The 25,807-nt window shown below is 45.2% G+C and overlaps 1 protein-coding gene across 2 annotated transcripts in view; it reads left to right on the top strand.

The window, feature by feature from the left end:
• LOC125012036 (aminopeptidase O (putative)) overlaps positions 1 to 25,807 on the top strand; it is a 70,840-nt gene that overhangs the window by 27,377 nt on the left and 17,656 nt on the right. Inside the window, exons 11-14 of one of the 2 annotated variants that reach the window (XM_047591630.1) lie at positions 90 to 133; positions 3,534 to 3,594; positions 8,293 to 8,355; positions 9,466 to 9,552. In XM_047591630.1, the coding sequence (XP_047447586.1) occupies positions 90 to 133; positions 3,534 to 3,594; positions 8,293 to 8,355; positions 9,466 to 9,552 (255 nt within the window). The remainder of the gene's footprint in view (positions 1 to 89; positions 134 to 3,533; positions 3,595 to 8,292; positions 8,356 to 9,465; positions 9,553 to 25,807) is intronic. The other variant, XM_047591631.1, reaches the window with a different exon arrangement.

The following is a 25,807-nucleotide window of genomic DNA, read 5'->3' as shown; positions in this document are numbered from 1 at the left end:
GCCTTTCTCTTTCTTTTTTTCTCTCGCTCCCACAGCTCCCTAAACGCCTCCATTTCTTTCCTTTTTTTTTTGTTGTTCTTTTTGGACAGGATTTCTTGCAAATGTTGCTGATCACCTTTCCCGACTTGGAGAGGTATGTAAGTGGCTATGAATAATTCTTACAGTGTAAATCATGAATAATGAACACGTGCATTAAAACCACTTTGGTTTGAGCTAAAATAGCAGAAGCCTACTCGTTTCCAGTTACAGAGAAATGAGATGAGATCAATTTTAACACATGTGATTTTTTTTTTAATGTGCATATCTGCCACAACATTAAAACCACTGACAGGAGAAGTAAATATGTTGAACATGTTATGACAATACAATGTAGAAACTTTTGGACCTGGCGTTTGTTTACCCCTAGCTCCAGGTACCCCCACCCCATAGCAATGACACTCCTTAATGGCAGCCTAACACACACACAAAACGAAAAAAAGAAAAACATGAAAAACATCACAAGGCCCAATTCAAAAAAACATCACAAGGCCCAATTCAGGCCCAATTCACTAGATCCCAAACTGATCAAGTGTCTGTGGGATACACTGGAACAAGCCCGATCCACAGAGGCCCCTCCCTCCCTATAGTACCCACTAATATCATTCTGTTGCCAGACACCACAGGACACTGTCAGAAGACCCACGTCCATTCTCTGATGAGTCACAACTTTTTAGGAGGCACAAGGGGAGACCCACGCAATATTAGTAAGGTGGTCATAATGTTTTGCCTGATCCGTGTGCCTTTGCTATCAAATACATGTGATGATTTGGCCGCTAACTAATTTGGTCCCGCTGTGGAAACATGGCCAACAAAAGCTCCCCACACCAATCCTATTAAGCGAACAGTCTCATCCACTCTCATATTAATTGAAGTGTAAAAGGATAACTGCTCCTCCTGCTCTCCTCCTCTCCAGTTTTCTCCATCCCTCCCTGCGCTCGCTTAATCATTCAGTTCTCTATTCCTCCTGATTGCCTCATTAACCTCTTGTTTTGCTCTGTCACTCTTTTTTTTCCTCCCTTGTCTGTCTTTCACATTCCTCGCGCCACTCGCCAGCCTTCCTTTCGCACGCCTCGCTTCCCTAATACCCGTTTGTGCGCTCTGAGCGTCTTCATTTTGCCTTTTTCCGTCATGTGGAGTGTGCTGCTGGACTAGCAGAAATTGATTGAATTAAACAGAGGGAGTTGGGCACAGTCAATATTTGGATGTGATGCCTCTTTCGGTAAACAGCCCAGTGGAAGTGTAGGGTTTAGGATCAGAATAGACGCTAAGGGGCTTGGACAGTCTTCTTATGATGCGGCGATCATATATCCTGCTCATTCTTTAGACCAAATGATCCAGATGCAATAATTGCAAGATTAAATTAACAGAAATATAAAGATTATGAATGTACATGTTTAAAAACAATAATTGAATGTACTGGTCTCCTTGATGAAGAGGCCGCTATTTCCGAGGCATCGCAGCCAGTGAGGTGATTAAGTAGAAACGTGAAAGGAAGTTTCCATTCGGAGCTTGAAAAAACTGGTAGATACATGTCTCACCTGCTCTCGTGAGACGTGAAGCTTATTCCTCTCTAGCCCTGTTATTAAACCGTATTTGATTAGTCATATGTTGTATTAACAGTATTAACCGTTTGTTTGCTGTTCAGCAGAAGTATGCGGACCTTAAACATGTTGGTGTCAGATGTTTAGTCTATGGCTGAACTCCTCATCTCTTTCTAAGCAGACTGGTGGTTTATTGGGAGCATTACGTCTTCTACTGCACCTTAGCATTTTTTGCGGACTCGGGGAAAAATATACACCAATCGGGCATAAAATTATGACCACCTTCGTACTATTGTGTGGGTCTCCTTTGTACCTCCTAAAAAGTTGTGACTCATCAGAGAATGGACCCTTCTGAGACAACACAAGACTGTTAGTTGGGCTCTTTGGGTCCTATGGGTTGAGGGGATGGGCCTCTGTGGATCAAATGTTCCAGTGCATCCCACAGATTCTTGATCAGTTTTTCATGTTTTTTTTTTTATTTAAACCATTTTTGTGCATCCTGTTGGGGATGGCTGCTGTCATCAAGGAGTGTCATCGCTATGGGGTGAGGTTGCCTGGTCTGGTCTAGGTGGGTGCTACATGTCTAAGTAACGTCTACACGAACCCTAGATCCGAAGGTCCCCAGCAGAGCACTGTTATTTACTTTACTTCTCCTGTCAGTGGTTTTAATGTTTTGGCTGATCGATGTACGCAAAATTAAATATTGGTAAGTATACTGTTTGGAAGCAAGGGGTAGATCCTTGATTTTGCAACAAAGAGTCCGCTTCTCTGCATCTTAGCTTCATCTATGGGTTTGCTGAGTGATTGTAGGCAGACAGTCACATACTACACATAAAGAATTGTGAGCATGTTGGCGTGCTAACATTAGACTTCAGCTCAGAGCCTTTGACATATGCTCCACATGCTCACTGAGCCTGACAAGGTGAGTCTAAGATGTGCTTAAACAACCACTGCAAAGAGGTTAAACCCTTCGTGGCCGCATTAGTGGCAAAGATTTCAGAGGATTCCTTGAATTTACTGAGCAGCACAGTCAATGGAAACAAACCGTTTTTACATAATGTGATGGAAACTCCTGCCATCTGCCAATGAAAATTGGAGAAGTCTCCAGCAGTGGATATGTTTTCAGACGATTATTGATAATTACAGTGTCCCCACTATTCTGTGTATACACACACACACACACACACACATGTGATCGTCTTCATATTTTGTTAATGGTTTGGCGTACAAAATGTTTAAGCAGTGTAAAAAAAAAAAAAAAAAGAGGAAACAAAGGGAGTCATTTGAGTGGAGCAGATGGTGGGAATCACTAATTGAGTTTAGGTTAGGAGAGCGTAACCCGGAGAAAATGGGTACACAAAAAATGCAGATTACAGTGTTCCATTACAAAATAACCACTTTAATGAGCTGAACGTGACAGTGTACAGAAACAGTGTGGAATTTTATTTGAAGCACAGACAGTCAGTGGGGTAAAGGGTACGCCGAGTAGTTGCTCTCCGACCCTGTGTGCTTTGTGCGAATGCTCAGTGTATACTTAACTTTTGCGTACGGGCAGCGGCCGGCTTGTGGAATGTTTGTTTGCATCCACATTTGTCTCTGTAGGTCAAGCTCTGTCACCGCGTGTCCTCTTGCGTATAGTATGTGACCATTTTTCTCGCGCATACCATCCGCCCGGGCCCCTCTTCAGTCACACACGTGTGCATACACATATTTACTTTCTGCAGATGCATACGTCTGAGCCCACTGCATTGTCTATACATGCCTGTTTGCCTGTCCTTGCATTGGAAAGTGGGTGCGCCCTGCTTTTTGTTTAAGGTGTTGGCCTAAACCTCAAGTCTGCCATGACCCTAACAATATTTTCCCAGAACTGTGTTTTCATAGGGTGTCTTGGGCAATAACAGTCATTGCTGTAATAATAGAAATAATGCTAACAACTGTGCCATTGTGTTCCAGAGACGGCCTCACCCTCGCTGCTATTTATGCTGAGTGGCTTGATCGACCGGGGATTCCAGAGGTATGAGGGACTCTTTCAATATTTTTCTTTTAAAATGCATCAACGTCTAGAATTTTAAAATGTTGCTTTAGTGTTTGGTAATGTCCTGGTGAAGACTTAGATTACAGAGTAAATACAGCTTTTTATTTACGCGTATTTGATATGTGCTTTCATAGAAGTTAGAAAAATGAACTAGTTAAATACCCAGTTCATTTTACAACTTACTGTAATGGATAAAGTCAGTCAATACTTCATATTCACAATTGTACACAGTAGACTATAATTAAGTACTACTGCTTTACTACTGATTTTTGAGTATGTGCTATAATTTAAGTAACTACCATATGTACTGGCCCCTGATTATCTCTTACTTTGGAAAGTGATTTGAAATCTACATGCCAAAACCAAATCTTCCTTAACTCTTACATACTGTTCTCATTTAATGCCTTCGCTGTATGTATTAAAAAAAACAACAACTCTCATAGTAAGTGTCTATACCAAAATTTGAACTACAGATCTATTTAGAATATCTAAATAGCCAATGTCTTACTAACAGATGCATGATTAATCCTTAATAAATGATTCAGAGAACAGGCAGAGTGTATTTTTTAAGTTTTACATTAGTATATGGAGAAAAACATCCACTATTACTCATTATCTTGTCCAGTTTTAGGCATAAAAAGGACATATCTGATAGAATTTAAAATTGACGTGAGCATTGTGGATCTGTTGGAATGTATAATATCGCCACGTGTTATAACTTCAACCATTATTAATCAATCGAAATGCATTGGAGACCTTTTAATCAAAAAGACTCGCGTTGGTTAAGATCTTACTTTTGGATTGAGTTCAAGCTGTTTTGTTAGGAGCGTCCATTACATCAAACACACTGATTAGCCATAAGATTATGACCACCTACCTAATACAACATTGGTCCCTCTTTTGCCGCCAAAACTGACCTGTTGAGGCATGTTGATTCTCCTCTAGAGTCCTGGTCTGGTCTGTGGCTACGAAGCTCCATACAAAACATCGTTCTGACACCTTTCTATCTGTCCCGACTTTAAGCTTTGAGCTTAAACCTTTGAGCTACGTCCCTGACCCTGTCGCCTAGCCACCGCAGCCCTTGTCAAAGTCACTCACATCCTTCCGCTCATCCGTTTCTTCCAGCTCCTGACACATCAGCTTTAAATACAAAACATTCGCCTGCCCACCATATCCCACCGGCGTCATTGACTGTCAGTTATCATAATGTTATGGCTGATCGGTGCGTTCGTTTCGGTGCTGGGCAGACGTAAATAGATGTGTAATGACTCCTTCATAATGAAGATGGCATCTCATATTAGAAGTAAATAGCTGTCTGTCCATAAATACTACAGCTTAAATGGTGTGTGACTTTAAAGCAGCTCATGCACCGCCTCACTTCACATCACTCCCACCGACTGTATCTGTAGCCAAGAGCGCTCTCTAAACTCAGGTTTTAGTGTTTTTAGCTTTGTTGTATTTAACAGATTTATCTTGCACCTTGGCTTTTTTTTTTTTTTTTTTTTAATTAGGTAGGTTTTGCTAGGTTTTATAATTATTTGCAAAGACTTGCAAAGTAAGGATTTCATTGTCTGGTCTAAACTGCTGTTTTTACTTTGCATAGAATAATAAACAGATGAGTCTTATTAGAATATTACCCAGCAGGCCTTCATGCACGCACCATTTGAATGTTCTTGAACGTGTTAAGTAGGTTTCCAGGAAAAATGAGACGACTTGAGTTTTTTTTTTTTTTGTTTATAATAGACATTGCGAGTTCTCAAAAGAGCTCATCTTTTCCCTTCACGTCCGTCATCACCAGGTTGTTGAATCGTTGTCTGTATTACCACACCTTGGCCGTGCCCTGACAAGGTGAGAGGAGAGCCGCTGCTCTGCCTCTGCCCTCTAATAGAGATCATAGATATGAGGATTGCGAGGCGGCAAGCGCTCTCATGCAATCAATCCACTTTAACAGCTTCTTCAATTCTCCCATCTCCATGGTAACTGATCTTAATTATCGCTGTGTGCACGTCCGTTTTTTTTTTGTGTGTGTGTGTGCGATTGTGTCTGTGTATTTCGAGTTGCTGTCTGGGAACCTTCACCTTCTAGATTATCTGATGATGTAACCGGAGCCTTTCAGGGGCCTCTCAGGGTGGGAAGGACAGCGTGGAGGGACTGCTCCGCTGTTTTCTCACACCTGATTGGGCGACGGGTCTGAGTGTTCTTGCGAAAGCTCCTTTTCTGTGTTTGATGTGCCAGTCAGTGGCTAATAAGATCAGCCAGATCGATTGAAACCTTTTACAAATGCAAGTGCTTGTGCGTTACGCACACTAGACACACAAACACGTTTGAAAAAAAAATAAATAAAAAAATCTCCCTCTCTGCCTCTCTGCCTCCAATCCATCGCTCCATGATTGGCGAGAGAGAGGAAATGGTTTTGGTCTAATAATAAACAATGACATTCACCAGTCACCAGAGTAAGAGATGTGGAATGAGAAGGCCAGGGCCTATTTTAGACCTCAGTTTAGATGAGTAAGCACTCCCTTTGGGATGTTGTACCCAGGCTGGGATACTTAGGTTAAATAAAGGCTACTTTTGATACACCACCAGAGACCCCAGCCTCATACTTTCTCCTCCTGCAACATTAATATTTTATGTTTGTGCTTTTTCAGCCGTGGGTTATTAATAAATACCAATTATCGCAGACTAATGTGCTAAGGTGGTGGTGCTGCTGCTGCTCTATATAAGCAGGTTAATGCTTACTGTTTTTCCGGGCAGGAATTTGATATGCATTTTCCTCAAATTACATTTAAAAAAAAAAAAAGAAAAAGAAAAAAAAGCTAAATTGGCTGATGTGACAGAACAGAGTGCCAGTGCCTGCAACTCGGAGCTCTCTCTGTTAAAAGCTGACTGTCAAACTCAGCTGTGAGAGGGGAGCGGTAAAAGCGAAAAAGCTGCAAAAATCCCGAGAGCCGTCACCAAATTATTAGTCCACTTAAACGAAGTCGCACAGAAAAATATTGCACATGTGCTTCTGCACACAAGTGGACAGTCCCACATCCAAACAGAGCAATGAATCATGATGTTTTTTTTGTCTCTGTTCTGTCTCTACCCGGCTGGCCTTTGGCAGATGGGTCCCTCCATATGAGGTTGCTCAAGGTTTCTTCCTGTTAAAAGGGGAGCTTTTCTTTGCCACCGTCGCCTTCGTGCTCACTCTGGGGGCTTCAGACCCTGTTTTGTGAAGTGTCCTGAGACAATTTGTATTGTTATGAAGCTATATAAATAAAACTGAGCTGATGTATGCTGAGCAACAACTGTCTGAACCAATTTGAACTATTTGTCCTTTTAAGGTTATTGTTCTGTCAGTAGAGGAATCCTAACTTCTGCCCATCACCTCATACATCCAAGCTATTAGATCAGCCCTGTGGACCTTTGACGACAATTTCCCCCCGCTAACATTCTGCGGCCGGGCTTCTTTCCAGGCTAATTCGTACCAAAACAACTCATAACATATAATTCAAGTAAAAACACGAGAGCGGGACTAGAGTCCCTCCGGAGCGCACGGGGCAAAGACGTGCAAAATACTCCCTGTTCGCTCCTCGAGTCCCGGCCTAATATTGACACACTACAGAGGCGCTGCACAGACGAAGGCGCGGGACGAGAGAGTTGGAGGTGGACAAAGGCCTCGCTATTCGGAGAACAGTTGTGGAGATCTAGGCATCAAAAGAGCTATGTGTGGTATCCTGTTACACAATGCCAATTTACTGCTTCAACACTCACTACATTCTATACTGCCCACTCCAACACCTCCCTCCTTCTCCCTCTGTATCTGAGCCTCTCTGTGCGCCGTCTGCCTCTCTCTCTCTCTCTCTGTCGCTGGCTTCCGCGCACACCTTCATGCTATTTCTGCCGGAGCACTTTTGTATAATCCGCGCAGAGAAGTGCTCAGGCATGCAGTCATAGTATTGAACTTTGTGTGTGGCTATGGTAACGCTAATGGCAGAGGTGCCGTGGTGTGTGTGTGTGTGTGCGTGGGAAACGTCTGTGGAGTGTGTGGCATGGATGGACTGAATGCGATGTGCTGCCGCTGTATGTAGCTCGTTTGTGTGTGTGTGTGTGTGTGTGTGTGAGCGTTTGTGACATTATAAACACCTTGCTTCCATGTCTCCTCCTCTTCTCCACACACACACACGCACAAACACACAGCACCATCATCGCTCTGTTGCGTGATTCACAACACTTGAGCAGTGGCTCTGCTGAAAGCCTCAATAAGGTGATAGAGTAAGTGCTGTGTGTTTGTGCCCACTGCCTTCTCTCTGTGCGTGGGTGTGTATGTTTGTGTGAATGGTTTCTACATGCTTGTGTGTGTGTGTGTGTGTGTAATGGACGTCCATCCTGCCGTTGATTGTAAATCAGGTGATTTTCTTCCGTCCTCCGCCTCCCATCCTCTCCCCTCTTCTCCCGCACTTTCCTCCTTTCTCTCATCCTCCGGAGTCAAGTCGCGAGTTTCCGTCAGAGGAACAAGTGATAGCGCTCCCACCTCCTCCCTCTCCTCCCACCTCCTCCCTCCCTCCCTCCCCTTCCTGCTTTGCTCTGCTCTCTCTCGCTCTCTCTCACTCTGCCTCTGCAAAGCATTCCACTCTGTCCTGATCACTTGCCCCCGGCTCACTGCTTTTTTCCCCCTTCTCCTCTGTCGTTCAGTGGCTGTACGAAAGGAGCGCCGCGTGGTCACAGGCAAGGCTGGTGGAAGAAGTCAAAGCGGAGGTAGGCACTCACTCTCATTTCTCCCCCCGTCTCCCCCATTTCCCTGTCTCTTCTCCTCATCTTCTTTCCCGGGGAGTGGCAGACGGACTCAGAGGGCAAGACTCTCGGATTTAAAAATATTTCACCTCGGCCGGCTCTGTGCGATCGTCATCTCGCTCCCATCGGTTCTCCTTCCCCCCCCATCCCCTCCAAGTTATTTTGCCCGCTGCGCCGCTTCCCTTCTGTGTTGTTTTTCTTTCGCAGTGTGTCTGATGCCATCTCTCTTATCTCTGCCTCGCTCGCACTCCCTTTACCTCTCTCTTTTCTTTTTTTTTTCTCATTTGCTTTCTGTCTGTCCGTCTGTCTGTAAGTGAAGTATGGCACACAGTGCTGTGCATCTGTTGCGTGTCAGGCTCTGAATCGATGCGCCTATATTTTACACTTCTCCCGTTAGTCTTCTCCGTTGGAATAATTCTCACTCCGTTCTGAATATGCATATTTTAAGCGCCTTTCAAAACAGAATACTTGAGAAAGTGCTAACTCTCTTTAACCCGTGTTACAAAAGTGCATTTTTATTTCATAAGTTCGCGAGGAGGAGAGGAATCAGTGAAAAGTAAAGAGAGTCTGGCCTTGATTGATCGCTTAATGGAAACCTATGACAGGTGGAGTTGCTCTCTATCTCTCCGGAGCATGCCTTCATTACTCTTTTCGTCTGAGCTGGCTGTGTGCGTTGGTTTATATGTGGAGCACCAGCGAGCTCTGAATAGTTGGAATTAATGGGAGGCTGTTGTGCGTCTGTGTGTCTATACTTTACAGTCTGTCAAGCGTCGAATGCTAATGGCTCACTCAGAACATTTTCATTTATATGCCCCCGAGAGAGACAGAAAGTCTGTTTACATTCACTTTTTTTTTTTTTTTTTTGCTGTTAAATGTGACCACTTTTGTCTTTTTCTGCTGAGCCTTTCCCTCTCTCTCTCTCTCTCTCTGCCGTGGTCACACCTTTTTTTTTTTCCTTGATTCTCCTTCACGCCGTCTTGCGTCTTACTCAAATCCTGATACTTTGTTGTCTCCTCCTGTCTCTCCTTTCTTTCCCGCCTTCCCCACCTCACCCCCTCATCCTCCCTCCTGCAGGTTGTAAAATGGATTCTCCTCAGTCAGAGTCATCAGGGGAAGGGCAGAAAGCGGAAGAGAATAGAACCCAAGGTGAACTACAAAGAGGTAGGAGGCACTCCGCACTATTAAGACCTCCGTCTACCTTCTTAACTCTTCCTCTTTTGGAAGCCTCTTTCATCCTGTCTGGGCTTTTTTTTTTTTTCTCTTTGCCTCCCTCTTGTAAAGTAGCTTAGTGTCTTTTGCTTGTCTGTCAACACAATTATCCCCTATTCTGTTTATGTGTTGTGTCTGCAACGACAGACTACCCTGTACTTGTTTAAGTCTGTGTTTATACTGTGTCCTCTTCCCACATATTTAACCTTTTAAGAGCTTGTATACATTACAAACTGTGCGCATGTGTGTGCGTGGGTTGAATAGTCTGGGAGTACAGTGTACTCAGAGTCTGGGGGCACCTGGCCTCCAAACCGACTTCCTACTTTCCCCCTACTTTCTGCCAACCAAATCGAATATTTTTATGTTTATTTTTTCTTTTGTCTTCAAAAAGCCATAAAAACAATCCAAAAAAAAGCTGGTTCTGAATGTGTGCGTAGCGTTAATTAGGGCTCTCTGGAGACGGCTAATCCCCTCCACCCACTAATTGACACACGCACTTGCACACGCCTGCATCATTAATGAACGCACACTGATCTATAAGCCCACAGAGGGCCAGGAGTCATTAGTGAGAGTGGGGCAGCTTTTATATATCACTGGCAATATGTTCGGATATTGTAGGAAACATTTGCAAAGTCTTTTTTTTTTTTTTTTTTTTCGTACAATACATTTCATGCCATGAATAAGTTAGGTGGGTGCCTCTGGGTGTTTGTGAATAAAAATGTTGGAGGGAGAAGTAAAACACTCACTCATTGCCAAGAATATTGAATATATATCCGCTGACTTTTGAGGGCTTTAAATTTCCTCTAAGACACTTTGAGCTTTCAGCAGGTTTAATGAAAACTTTATTCGTACACAAAGATATATATATATATATATATATGTTCTGAAATCCATTTTATACAAACTCGCATGACTTTTCTGGACACAGTCCCTGTGTTGTAATTTGGAGAACACGGTCACTGGAATGCCAGTGCAGCCCCCCCCCCCCCCGCCTCGTTGTCCTCCAACCACCTGATACCTACCGTCTGGCATATTTACAACGTACACACACACTCGCACACAAATACACTTACTTCTAAGGGGCAGCAAAAGGGCCTCTTCCTGTTGGGGGAAGAGAGTGCTGAAATCAGCCTCATGAAAGAATAGCCAATTACTGTCCACTTGGCCATACACAATAGTGAGAAAGAGGAGGGAGGGACGAATGGACGGATGGATGGAGCGAGGGAGCGAAGGGGGATATAGGGGCGGGGGTGTGGGAGGTCAGCGTTTGAAGTTACACCATAAAAGCCGTCCTGAAAGGAAACACGGAGTGATCCCTCCTCCCCCGTCATCCACTCCTCTCCCCTGTGGCCCGGCCCTCTCCTCTCTCCTCTCCTGCGTCTCCCTCCCCTCTCCCTTTGTTTCTATGAACAGAGAGAGTGCCCCGTGGACGGACCAGGTGTATTTTATATTACTCCTTCATCTACTTCAAACGCCCGAACAGCCCAATTTCTCCTCACCGCCTCCCCTTCCCCTCCCGTTCCCCTTCCCCTGCTTCTGCTCCCTTTCTCTTCCCCTCCGTCCACCAGCCTGTTGCGAGGCCATAAATCACTCACGCGGACCTGATCAGCGAAAGGCACGGAGAGAAACTGGACGAAGGCGGTCAAAAAAACACAGGAAGGCAGGAGACATAGTTGAATCGGAGATGAAGATACGACCGGAGGATGGAACGGTTGGAGAGAGTAATGATAATAATAAAAAAGAAAAAGAAACACGCCACCGCTGAGTGTTTTGTATGCCCCGGGGGTGTCTTTTAGATCAATTTAATTTGAAATGGAAACTTAAAGTGTGTTCAAGCCACAAATGATGAGCTTCAGTGGAACAAAAAAAAAAAAAAGGAACTAGAAAGCAGATGATACTTGAGGAAAGAGAAGGAATAGATGATGGAATGGGTGATGGAAAGAGAACAGGCACATGAGCAAAACAAAGTGGTGAGATGGGAGGTTTTTTTTTCTCTTTTTTTTTTTTCTCTCGGAGCTTGGAGATTGAAGCAAAAGACCAGTTAGAGGCCGATGATTGTGAAATCCGGTAAGGTAATGAATCTGCTGCGGAAATTTGAGGGAAATGAAGTGCAGAGCGGATATACGAGGAGGAGTAGGAGGAGGAGGAGGAGGAGGAGGAGGAGGAGGAGGAGGAGGAGAAGATGAAGAAACGCACGAAAGATGGAAATATTGTGAGGACTGGTCAGGTGATGTGAGGGGGAGCGGGAAGAGATGGAGGACTTTTTGTGGGCAGGAATTAGCCTGAGCCCGTGCTGCATTTAGCTCTAACGACATCAGGGATGATTAGGGAATACGGGCGCGCACTCACACAAAACTGTAGATGCACGGGCGCAGTGAAAGCCAGACACACCCCCCCCACCCCCCCGCCCAAGATCTGGTCAATTTAATAGAGCCGAAGTTTATTATCAACTTCCCCTCGCCCTTGTTTCTGTGTAACGTTATTGATTCACAAGCATCTCGGCGCGCGCGTCTTTCCTCCCGCGTGCGCGAGTTGTGCGCACGTGTGATGCGTGTCCAGTGTGCGTGGAGAGGTCTGTAGGAGGATATTAGTCACGCCCGCGTGGTAATGGGCCTCATTTTGCTCTCATTTTCATCCGCGGTCTCCTTAATGAGGGGTTCCATCTGCCCCTGCTGATCAGAACAGGAAACCCTGTCGGGGGAAAAGACTGTATAGCGAGAGATCTTGGCCGACTTCTTCCTCTTCTTTGGCAATGACAGTCATCTATATGCTCTACGGCGGTGGTAATTGACTCTATGGTAAAATGGTCAATAGGCATCGTAATGCTTTAACCTCAGGGCCGCTTTGCTGTAGAATATTTTCAGCGGTCTCAGGTTTCATGGAACATCCTGCCTATGGGATGGCTTTAACGACTGGCATATGTACTGTAGTTTAGTTACTGTATCTCTGCTCTGCAATGCGCCCCGTTTCATGCATTTTAACGCATCGTGGAGCCCTTGGTGCAGACGTGATAAGGTTCTCTATGTACTGTAGAAAGTGTTTACATTTCTCTTTCCCGCGGATAAACAAGTCCGGGAAGCGGTGCAATCCTGAATTCTTGTCATTCCAGCTGAAATTGTCCTGCGCCGCACTATTTTTATCTGCACACCTCACCATGAACGCAAGGGCGTAGCTACAGTACGTGGAAGCAGACTGATAGGAATTATATGTGCGATAAACATGATGAGTCACCAAATATTTTGCTATTGTCTGGGAAAAAGTTTGCGCCCTAATTGTTTTTTTGTTTTTTTTTTAAATAAAAATAAATTATTTGAGGCTTTGTCGCATTAATCGCATGTGTTACTGTACGTGCTCCATCTCTGCTCCATCTCTGCTCCGAAAGAGATAACGTATCTGGAAGCCGGGGCAGATTTCCGCGCGGCCGCAGATGCAAGCGGAATAGGTGGACGATGACTCAGCCTCCGTGTGAGAGTCCCTCCGTCACCTCTTTTGCATCTACATGGCCATCTGCACTTTGGCGGTCGACGGTGCGAGTTGCTGTGAAAACACTTTCCGGGCAGGTTTGTGTTTCTGGCCGAGGAAACGTCAACAGCAACAGGTTGAGCAGTTTGGAAACTTCAGAACGTAAAGACGAGGTTCGGTTTGCTTCAGATTGTGAATATATTGTGGGTTAAAACTCGCCGCAGTTAAAGATAACTCTGCACAGTTCGGAGGCCTCGCGTCAGACGTTGACGCCGCTCAAAGATATTATTGTTAATAGCAAAACATTCTCGCCACAAAAGTCCATTTAATGGCTGTCCTGGCGCTTTTCGAGTTTACCCAGCTGTCATGTTGTTTCCATTTTTGCGTTCGGATCACAAGCGCCGCAGCGGCTACTAAATGGACCTCGCGCCGCTCGTGTGGCGCATGGACGTACATGTCAGCTTCTATTTTGGGAGATAATGTAAACGCACAAAGAAATCAACCGAGCCTGAGTGGTGACTGAAACCTCTTGTGTCGTAATGAGGTGCGACGTTGACGGCCCGACAGGGGGAAGCGGTCGCGGTAACTGGAGCCCGCCCCCCCTCCTGCTGTGGGAGAGTAAACAGTAGAGAGGGCATGATCAAAAAGGCCTCTTCAGTTGGGTGCGGTCTGCAGGTGGCGCACATTACTCCGCCATGGTAGGCGCCTCTGAGTGGCGGGGGAGCAAGGAGGGAGCAATGTGGAAATTGTTCCAGTCCGCGTTGTTTGGCACTTTGCTTTGATTATTTTAAATATAGCTTAGGAGATTTGTAAGACGGCAAAGCCCATCCAATCCAAGAACCAGTCTAGACTTAAATATTTGTGTGTGCATGTGTAATAAATTCCATAATCAGTAAGCTTGAGTGGAAACTTGCCAAGCAGCCCTGTCTGTTTTCCTCTTGCAATCTGCAGCACGTCTTGCTCTTTTTGTCTTTGTTTGGAGTTTGACCGGCAGCCATGAAATAAAGCATATCCGTTCAGTAATGGTGCTTTTATGGCATCTATGTTGTTGTTTTCCTCAAAAAGACGTCACCACTTCGAATTACCCTCGGCCGTATTAGGCAGCGCAAACTCCACCCCTGCACGCTGTGTCGTACGAGGACGCATCTGTTTCCCCCCCCCCCCCCTCCCCCCCATCTCCATCTCAGCTTTCCAGTCCCGAGCGCGCCTCTCTCGGTTCACACTTCCATCTCCCCTTCTTCCTTGCTCTTTATCTTTTTACACTTGTTCTTATTAACTCTTGCGCGTTCTGTTTCCCTCCCCCTCTCTCGTTCTCTTCCTCTGTCTATGATTCATTGGCAATGAATCAGGGATAAGGGAGTATGCCTGAGGAGAGATGGGAACATTCAGGGAAATGGCTGTTTCCGGCCAGACATCGGGATGGTCGGAAGAAAAGTGTGTGTGTGTGTGTGTGTGTGTGTGTGTGTGTGTGTGTGTGTGTGTGTGTGTGTGTGTGTGTGTGTGTGTGTGTGTGTGTGTGTGTGTGTGTGTGTGTGTGTGTGTGTGTGTGTGTTTGTGCTTGTTTGTGTGTTTCTCCATCATTAGACCTACTGGGGATCTGGGGCCTGCTCATTTCCACCATTGTGAGTGAAAAACACTTTAATTGTCTTTTGATAAAATCTGCTTCGTGCACATGTGGCAGTCTGTGGAAAATAGTCCTCCCAGCAATAGTTAAACTGCTCTCTGAACAGCAGTAGGATGAAATTGGGGAAAGTCACCACATCTGTGTGTGTTGTATCCAGAGGGTCTGATTATGTGCTTAACTGTTAAATGTCCATTCATTATCTCCTCGTTTCTTGATGCCGTTTCACTGTTTTGCTGGCTTGTGTTCAGATGAAGTCGTGATGTGCAGCTGGAGGCTGAGGTGTCATAACACAGATTCCCAGATAAGCAGGTGGAGTGAAAAACAAGTGAAACGGCTGCGAGACACAGGTCTTAGATCTGCATTTCAAACGTCGGAAACCCGAGCGTTTGCAGTGTCTGAATAATACAGTTACGAGTTATACAGTTATACAAGTGTGTACAAGTGTTTGGCTTGTTTTCAGACTGTCTGGACTCTCCTCTAGGCGTAGAATGAGGAGTTCAGATGAGGAGCTGGAGCTTGGGAGTGAGACTCCTGCTGGTCCAATCACGAAGCATTTAAAATGGCAAAACTGGTGCACTTAAGCTTAAAATGAACGGATTCATAGATATTTTAATGAATAGATGGAAGGAACCAAACTGCTGTGTATTAGAAGCTAGCTCACCAGAAGCACTTCCTGCTATACCACTGAGCTTGTAGCAGAGCAGCACATTTTGTGCAACTTTCTGGTGGGACTGGGACACAACAAGCAGCCGAAAATTAAATAAAAAACGGGTCTGTATGGTGTATGGATATGCATATATTCATGAATGGACAGGAGGTGTGGAGTAAGATAGCAGAGGACGACTCTCTATATTAATGCGTTCACTGACAGCATCACGCATGCTTCGGCCAAAGAAGAATAGGCTGCTGCATTCCTTTGAGTTCGCTGGCTTCTTCGAGGCTTAGTGCGTGAGCTCAGACAAGAGAGGACGAGCTACCGAAAGGGCAAGAGAGGATCTGAGGATAAGGGAGGAGGAGGAGAAGGAGGAGGAGAGGGTGAGACCAGGACATCTAAAGAGACAATAGGGCCGGAGCAGAACAACAGATCAATAAATGTATCTTACTGGCTTTGTCATTTTCTGCGGTATCTGTTGTGGAAAGTGCTGACCGGCAGGGACAGACCCGTGTGCGGTGAATCGAGGGATCGCTTGCGGTAAACAACTGCTGTTTGATTTCACCGCTCTCTCGCGGCGGCTCCACGTCGATGAGCCGTTGGTGCGGCGTTACCTGCCGACGGAGCTGTTTCACTCCGCCCGTGCACGGTGACCTAGCGGTAGCGGCGAAACACAGTTGTGTATCCACTCGCTTTATCACCCTGGAACCTGCCTTCCCCCTCCGCTATACGGGCCTCCAGATTTCAACCGTAAAAAGTGCCAGCGTTTAGTTAGCGAGAAGCCGGGTGAAAGAGATGATGTAAGGATTTATGTATGTGAGAGGAGGCTCCATTTGCGCCGTGGTAATGAGGGAGAGAAAGTGAGTGGGGAACAAAATTGCCAGTGTGTATTTGTCTCATTTATCACTCAGCAGCAGTTCTGCTTTCGGGGTCATTTGAAGCTCACAGCCTGTCTCATCTCGTCCTGGGACTCCCTGCTGTCTGTGTGCGTATGCCTTATTTGTACATATTTGCATGTGTGCGCGAGTGCGGGTGGGGGCGTAGGGTAAAGGTGGGGGTGGTGTACGGAGAATCACCAGGCAGGGTTGACGATGCTGACAGGCAATTTTGTGAAAGGCAGCTGCTCAGAAATACCACTTAGGCTTCATCACGACACACCCGCACATTGGTTCGTCTGCCTTTTACGAAGGCCGCAATTTATCCCCTTAACCCTCAAACAGACTTGTGGCTGAAAGCGATTCAAAACGACCTCTCCCCTAAGGTCTGTACGCGGAGTTGCCCTCCATTCACAAATACGACGTCAAGGCAGCAGCGAGTCTGGTTGGAGAGTTCTGGAGGGGGATGGCGAGGGATACTTAGACGGTGAGTGGCTTCAACAGGCTTTTCACTGGAGTGGTCAAAATGAACACACAGATAAACATGAGCGCACACACACACACACATACATTCTGAATCCCAGAAGCATTCGAGTGTCATTAAAGTGCAGCTGTGTTTGTCTTTCCAGCACACATGGAAAACACATCAGGGCCAGAGAAAGAGAGAGACAGAGACGGAGACAGAGAGAGGCTGCCGAATATGTCGGCTACAATACGCACTAAAACAAGCGCCACGCTTAGTCATTCGCACAAACTCACGTTGTCCATTTTGGAGTCCTTTCAAGCGCTAATTTAGACGTTTGGTTCGAAGCTCGGCGCTATAAAACGTTTAACGACGTTAAAAACTATTTTAAAGCCCGCCACACTTGGGCTGGATATTCAGTGTAGAGTTCAATACCGGGCTTGGCTGTAAAAATGGACCCCGGCTTTATAGTGGCGGGAAATGAATCAATACACATAAAAGCTGGCGTCACCTCGCCGTTTTCGTAGGTACTGTACGTAATGTTGTGTTTGCGCGCGCCGTGCACGCGGCGCTTGAACGCAGAGTGCTGAGTGCTAAAACATCTGTCTTTCCTGGTAATGACCGGAGGAGCCGACAGCGCCTTCAGACAGCCCTGACGCGGTCGGCCTTGACAAAAACACACACACACACACATAGATGCGCACAGGCCTGCGCGCAAAGTAATGTCAGCTGTACGCTACCGGGCCCGGCGAATTCAGAAATCCCTCCACGTGAAACCAATAATATAACATAGATCTGAGCGAGTGTTGGAGGTGCTGGTGTAAAAGGAGCCTGACTTATGCTTCCTTTTTGTCATTTTTTTGGTGGGGGGTTTGGGGAGGTGGTTATTCGTGCCATGTGAAGGAGTTCCTGTCCCGAAAGCAGCGCTGGTTTTGATCTAAAGCCACGGCGCTTCGAAGATTATCCCGAAGAGCCAAGAGCCGAGAGACAAACGACGGTCTAACTGTGATTTTATGAAGTGGCTTGCTGCCAAAAACACTCATGCGCAAAATGCCCCCGGACTGACACGGACAGATGAAATACATATTTATTTTCAAACCGCTCATTTTTCTGAAATACGAGCCTATGAGACCGAAATGCTGTTTCAGTTTTATTGTAATCACATGATCTGTAAAATGTCAGAATAGCAATAAAGTCCCGTCACAATTTCCTCATAACCAAGGTGAGGTCTTCGGTATTGCTTATTTTTGCCAGGGAAGTATGTTCGGGACAAAGAAGAAAGAAAACTGGTTAAGTGAGTGCTTGGCGCTGCTGCCTTTGTAAAAATAACTTTCACGCTTGTTAAGATGGGCACTGGAAAATTCTGCAGTCAGGAGAGATGAAGTGTCACTAAAGAGGGGTAAAATGGCATTTGAATTATTAAAGCTTGCTGAATCATGATACAGAAATCTATTCCGAGTGAACTGTCGCCGTCTAGGTCGTCCCACAGGTCGTGTGTAAACTTGTATTAAGTCTATCAACTACATGCAAAAACTATACAACCATCCAAAATACCCCCAGTCTGGGATTTCATGTGCTGCTGAGTCTAATCATAAGAAATAGAAGGAGCAGATTAAAGGATTGTCTTCCTGGGGCTTTAATTCAAAGTAAACAACGAGTTTTGTATTTCTCTCCTGTTTTTCTGTAAGTGTCAATGCGCTCTCTGTTACTCCATCTCTCTCTTATTATGTGGCGTCTTCTTCCACAGCTGCGTGTGTCCGTCTGTGCAGCAGATATCTGGGCTTAGTCCATCCTGCATACCTCTGTCAGCTCACACTGCTTAAAACCCAGCCAGCCCGGAGTTCACACAGGAGACAACAACACACTTTTTTTTCATGCGCCACTCATAGGGCAAATTTCGCGTTAACGCGGTTCACACTCAGGCGGACGGACACACGGGGACTTGAAGCCGAGGAGAGTCGCCTCCCGAACGTGACCTTTCCTTTTCGACCGCTCCGGCTACATCTGCCCCTCTCTTTCCCTCTCTCGTCGTCTCCCCTTCCCCTCCTTGTCTCTTGCCACCGCTCCCTCTTTGTGTTCGGCCCCGTCTGCCAGAGCCATCCAAATCTTTCGTTGTGCGTGTTTTCCCTCCCATTAAGGTTCTGTATCTCTTTTTCCTCGGTGTACCTTTCAGCAGCGGCAGATGCTATCGCTCCGCGCTGGAGGTCATCACCGGTGCATGTTTGTGTTTTACCCCTATTATTGCTGTCATCTGACTAAACCTGGCTTGAATGGACAAATCCTCGCTGTTCACATCCGTGCGTGTGTGTGTGTGTGTGTGTACGCTGACATTTAGAAACATAGCCGCTGCAAAATGGCACGGTGAAATTCGATTGCATGAGCCGGGCAGAAGTTTTTTGGCCCTTCGCTGTGCGCGTCTGCGCCCGTGCCCCTTAACCCCCGCTAATTATGATAATCAAGGCTATCACCCACCACTGATTGTATTTATCCACAACCTGTTAAAGGAAACTGTAGCGTGGCTGGTTGTGGCACTTTTTATTTTATTTTTTTTTATTTCCTTTCTCGCAGAGATAATATTTAACCACGACCCCTAGGCTGCTCCCACCCTCTCTGGATCAGGCAAGAACAAATGACATGAGGAAATTAAACCTGTGCTATTTTCAGCCTTAGTCACATTTCATACTTTTGTGCCTTATGTGCGGTGTGACTTAAAGCACTGCGAGAGCATGCACACTGTACAGTACACGTCTGTGTTGAGCGTCGGGGCTCAATGAAAACCCCAAGAGATGGTTTTGGATTGAGATGTGAGTATCCTACTCGAAATTTTGTTCCCTGCAGGGAGAAAAATCCACTGAAGCGAAATGCAGACAGTCAGTGCAACTCCGTGGGGGGAAACAACGCTAACGAGAAGAGCCTGTACGTGTGTGTGATTCCATAAAATGTTGCTTTAAACAATCAGCCTTACTGAACTGACACACTTTAAGAAAGAACGGAAGGAAAAGGGAAAAGGCGAGTGGTATTTTTGCACGAGTCAGGCCATCTTTAATACATTTCAATCTGATATCATGTTTATTTTTCTTCTTAGAAATGCAAAATAGCTTCCTTACACATCTGAACTCTCGGTGACTTTCAGAAAATATTATTCAAAAATGCATAATTTGCACATAATTTGCATTTTTGTGGGGGTAGTTTAATAACAGGGATCTATAACTTATAATACTCTGTATATTTGGGTTTTTATCTTTATTCTGTTATATGTTGTCATGGTTTTTGCATGGGATTTGTTTAGAATAAGATACATAAGGTATCATCGGGGTTTGACAGCCTTCCTAAATATCTGTCTCCATCAGTTTCTCCTAGAGAAACAGGAAAAGGGCAATATGTATCGGTCCTCCACCACCCCTTTCCCTTCACCTCTCCCTTTGTCTAAGCTGACGTCCAGCTGTTTGGATGTGTCACTATGGTACAAATGCTGCCGATGTTTTTTTTTTTTTTCTCTCTCACACACACAAACAGCAGTCCTTTTGTTCCAGCTCCGTTTCAAAGGCCTCTCTCTTTCAAAGGAATACGGGGTGGTGCAGGGGCAAAACACTGCTGAGACCCGGGTTCAGTTCGCAGTCGTGGCTTCTACTTGTTGTTTGGGGCACCTGCGTTGCAGCGCGGTTGGATCTAAGAGGACCGGTGAAGAAGCCCCCTCGCCTGTCTCTAACTCCCCTGATCAACAGTAGCACAAGAAGTGACAGGGACTGTCCTGCAAGGGAGTTGTTCTTTGGATAATTGGCTTGAAAGGGATGAAAAGATGGGAAAAAAAGAGGCCTGTGTGAAATGTGTTTGAGGAGTTGTTTGTCTCTCCGTTGGGAACGGAACAACGGATTGTGGGAGGAGGAGGAGGAATGGTAAGAGGGAGGCGAGGGAGGCATCCACTGGAGACGTTTAGATTTGCAGGTTGCGCAGAGTGCCAGAGATTAATTAAACTTCCCTTGTTTTGGAGGTGTGTGTATGTGAGTATGAGTCACAGCAGCGATGAGTAGGAGATAAAACATGCTAATTGCCTTCATGATCCACACCAAATTGCGGGAACATGAGATTTTATGTAATAAACACCCCACCTTCTACTGCTGCGCGAGATGCCGTGAAGAAAAGTAACCTGATGAGCGGTGAAGTGGGCGACTTGAGTGTGTGCTGCTTCGTGTGTACTTGCGTGCTCACTTCTGGAGGGTGTGTATTGCCTGTTCAGATGATTGACCCTGGAAGCAACTAGTCCTTTTCCCACCGCTGGTCCCACTGTGGTTTTTCAGCTTAACCCTTGACTCACAGCCCCACTGTGACCCCACGCTGCTTTTTGATTGGCCTAAGACTATGAACTTGGAGCCAAGAAGGAAGATAGGATGGGGGGTAGAGCAGCTACCAGGGGCCACCTATCCTAACAACCAGCAGCTGATAAAACACACTCCCGACCACGTGAATTTACACGCTCGCACTTGGATATATACATAAATCTTTGGGATTTGTCATCTCTTAAAACCTCTCTAAACACTGTTTTTGGGAGGTCATATGGACCTCGGTAAAGTGTCCAGTCTCACTGAGGGGTTCCTAAGATCATGAGGGTGGAATGGACATATGGTCAAAGTGGAAAAAATTGAGTTGACATTTGTGCCAAATCTGAAGTTGTCACGTTTAGAGTGTGAATGGCGGGTGCTACCTACCTAGCAGAAAACACAATGCCTTCGGCCACGCCTATTGCCAGCACAGAGGCAAGAAAATGTGTGCAGCGCACTTTACTAACTAAAAAATTGGACACTTAGACATGTTTATTTTCCGAATTGGCTCTGTCGACTGGCAGTGTATTACACACACTGCGAGTATTTGTTCCTAATCACAGCCATACTTACACTGGTGAACACTTGTGACACTTCCCCCTGTTGTCAGCCAACGCATGCGTTTGCGCCAGGAGACACGGCGGCGACACAATCGATACTGGCAATTGCCGTGATTGCGAAGGTCAAAACTTCAACAGCTCTACCTCTCGTCCTCCTTTTTGCCTCCTTTTCACTCGTCCCCGCGTTGGACTCTCGAGAACTCTCTGTGTGTTTTGATTTCTGATTAGGCACGAGCCTGATTGCGGCAGCCAGATTAACAAACGCACGCAAACACGCGGCCTCATTGTGCCTGTCTGTAGACGGTGCGGTTGTTGATTGGAGCGGTTTCCAAATCGGAAAGCAAAGAATGAATCCTATTAATGAGTAAATTACGGCTGGAGCGGCGCTGTCTGTGAGATCATCACCACTCTGCAACAGCAGGTGTGACATCATTTGAGGAAACGGTGGAACTGAAGACGGCTCCATTGTGCGAGTTGAAAGGGCAGCATGTGACTCATAGATAACCTTTTAGTATCTGTGTGTGTGCGTGTGCGCGTGTGTGTGCGCACTCCAATCATCCATTACCCAAAATTGGTTTACAAAACCTATGTCAGCAGGCTGTTTTATAATGTCTTTTTGGACCTTGTGATTGCAGTGCCACATCCCCTCTAGCCTAATTTGTCATATTTATAGATTGCTGTCTCTGTGAGAAGAGACTACCGCTATTATATGGAAGGGGCTCCCTGCTAACATGTGACCTAGTGATGTGACAACCGAATAAAGTCACCTGTTTATTTGGAAGGTAGAAAGAACATCAGTTACTGTTCAGAATAAGTCCCAGCACGGTATAGCGTGAGCACTGGTTCAAGGATTTCAAAGGAGACATCAGTTGTTTTTTTCCGGATTTTCCCCTCTTGATCTTATTCTTGACCATCTGCCCTGCTTTTGTTGCACCTTTTAATTTTGTGCAGCTGTATAGTGCAGTTACAAGCTAATTAAAAGCTAAGTATTAGTGATGCTATTTGTGCTGTCATGCCTGTTGAGAGAATCCTAACAGCTGCCTGGCGTACTCGAGACCCAAGACCCAGTAGATGAATGCTTGGGCCCTTAAATCAAGGGTAAAATAAAGACGGACAAAAAGCGATAAAGGAAGCGAGAAGGGGCCTTTAATTGGAGGAGCCTGACGCTCTGTTTGGTCCGCTGAAAGAAAGAGTGTAAAGGAGTCGGTATGGAGACAGGGGGCAGACAGTCATGGAGACGGAGGCAAAGTAAGAGAGAAAGGGAAAGGGTTTTAACGAAAGAAAGAGTGAAACCTTAGTACCTGAGGCGTGGGCTGAGGCCTTTAGCTGCTGGTGCCAGAATGTGTTTTTTACGAGTCTGCGGTCAGACAGAAATAAAAGGCAGCCGAGCGGCTGAATGGCATCACACGCACACACAACGCGCATGCACACACATGATTCAATGGCCTCCCAGAAATCACAGTTTGGTTTTATAATGTCACAGTTATTCAATGTCTCCAACCCCCGTAATGCAGTGTGACTGAACAAGTAGCACGTTCTCCCCAGTGGAGACTGAGAAGTAAGGGAGTTAAAGAAAGTATCAGCACCGTCTCTGGATAACTTTTAAGCCGAGTAAGATTATATTTATACTTCCCGAAATCACTAGTTTGACTCGAGGAGTAATCCATACGAAATAAAATATTTTTTTTTTATCCTTCTGGTTGTGGAATATATTCCCTGAAAGTTCTCCTAATGATGAAGAAACCTAAGGATAATTAAGATATTGAATAGATGCAAAGTAAACACATCTGTAGGTAGATGTACTGCAACAGTGTTAAACGTGTGGAAAAGTTCTCTTGCGTTATTTGGAGTGATTTTACTGGAAGTGCAGTTGTTTTTGTTTCTTGTCAACAGTTGGTTTGGTCTTCTCCCTTTTCTATTATATTTCATAAAATTATAATATGCCTCTGTTCCCTAAATGCAGCATTTAAAGCCATAAATCTCTCTGTACAAGTCCAGAAAGAAAAGTGTTGTGAAAGAAATAACAAAATAAGACTAAAACCTCTTTTTTTCTTTTGGGTTTGTTTTTTTTTGCGAATATGTGAAAGTCAAAGCAGAAACGTGGGAGGAGGCGTTGATGACTCAGTTAGCGAGGGTCTTCTTTAATCCCTCTGGCTAGACTTAAAAAGGTGCGGATCATGACCTGGCACACACGAGGTAATGGACAGATGATGATCAATTTTTGTACATGCATAAATGGTCCTGAAAAAAGACTCGGCGATGTATCGTGCTGAGCGGTGCTAAGTGCCGTTGTCATGGAAATACTGAACAAGTGATGGATTGTTAGACAGGCACAGACAAAGATTTAAGATTTACAGGTCGCTGTTTTTTTTTTTTTTTTTTTTGAAAGTTGGACAGCGATTTTATTATCTTTTGCACTCTCGGAGAAGGTGATATTTCATAATTTCAAATCTCCTTCTTTGCAGCCTGATCCGTGGTGAGAATAGTGTGTGCGTGTGTAATCTGACTAATGTAATGTTTATTACTCTTATACACCCACACACATCCTACTCCAATCCAATCAATCTAAGAACCTAACTCTAAACTAATTGTAACTTTTACCCTACCCTTTAATCCATCATTGACATAATGCATTACCTAGACCCCTTACCCGAGCCACATCGACTAAATGCCTAACTCTGACTCTATCTCCTTACCCAAATTCCAACCGTAACCTGATTGTAACTTTTACCCAAAGTGAAGAACGGCCAAAATGTCCTCACTTTGCACCGAGGTCCTCACTTGGCTGGTGAAAAAACTAAAAACTGGTCCTCAGAAAGATAGATGAACAAGAATACACACCTCACATAACTTGTTCCTTTTTCTTTGACTCGTTCTATCTGTTATATATTACAAAGCGTCCTTTTCTCCAACTCCCCACAGCAGGGCATGGTCACCCCTGTGCTCACACTCCTTTCACTAAATACACTTCATTTAATTTATCGTTTGTGGTGGATATCATATCTAGTGTTTACTATAGGTTTGTCTCATTGTGCTGTCAGTCACTGTAGCAAACAGTCTATATTTGTACATGTATGTCAGTGTGTGTGTGTGTGAGAGCCATTGTTCTGGAGAGGTTTAGAGGTCAGTGTGTGAAGGGACATTTCAGCGAAATATTTCCCAGAGGCCCTTGCAAGGCTCGACTCAATATATAGCTGGAGCACCTACCCAGTGGTTTATACCAACGGGGACTTTGTCCCGTACATTTGTGTTTGGATTGTTTTCTATATTTATATAATTGATGTCCATATATATCCAAGTTGGTTCTGAATGTGTGTGTTTGTGTGTCTGAGAGGAAGCGGCTGTTTTCTGTCTCTTTCACCATTAGCATTCCTCAGCTTTGACTTACAGTATGGGAATTAAATGCCCCTTCAATCTGGACAAATTCTGCTGTGTGTGTGTTTGTGTGTGTGTGTGTGTGAGTGTGTGAGGAGCTTTTTTCACATGAAGCACTGAGTTAGAGAGGGATACGGTTTTCCCCTTCAGAGGGGCTTTCAGCACTGTACTATTAAGGGCTATTGTTAGCTACCCATGACCCAGTCGTGACACGGGACTGCCTGTGTGTTTGACTGTGTGTGCGCGCTACGGAGTGTTTTTAAGTGTTTGTGTGCCGTGCTACAGCGCAGACTCTGCCCATTAATAAGGGAGTGCTCAGCCTTGGAGTTCACCTTTTCCTCCATAATTGCTCTTTCTTTTCCTGTCTCATCCACCCACACACACTCAGCTGTACCCAAGCTTCCCTGAACACATTTTCACCGGTGTGATCCTTAACCGGTCAAATATGATATTAAACATACAAGTATTCAGCCCGTATCAGGTCCCATTTTTGACATTTATGATGTTTGGTAACCCTTCTATATTTGTCTACATTAGTTCATACTAGGAGACAGCATTGTGAATAAGAGCCACAGCAGTCTTTTTGAAGTGCAACATGTGTGCAGGTATACAGAAAATGTGGCAGAAGCATAGACTGTATATAAGTATGGACGCCACGTCCCCATATCCTTGCGTTGGCCAATCTGACGCTAGTTTCCCCAGCACCATCTTGTGAGTTTGAAGCCAGAGTCTGCACAGCATGGTCCGAGCCATGCGGAGCTGCATTGTCGATGACCCGCCGTCACTTCCGCCAGACTCACTGATGTCTGCGTTCGATTAATACTGTTCTATCTCCACCGTGGCAAAGAAATGTTGGATTATACACATATATAAACTG

This window comes from Mugil cephalus, chromosome 8 (assembly GCF_022458985.1).
Source record: "Mugil cephalus isolate CIBA_MC_2020 chromosome 8, CIBA_Mcephalus_1.1, whole genome shotgun sequence".
Taxonomy (NCBI): domain Eukaryota; kingdom Metazoa; phylum Chordata; class Actinopteri; order Mugiliformes; family Mugilidae; genus Mugil; species Mugil cephalus.
The sequence above is the reverse complement of the archived record's forward strand: the minus strand, read 5'-3'. Positions and strand labels throughout refer to the sequence as shown.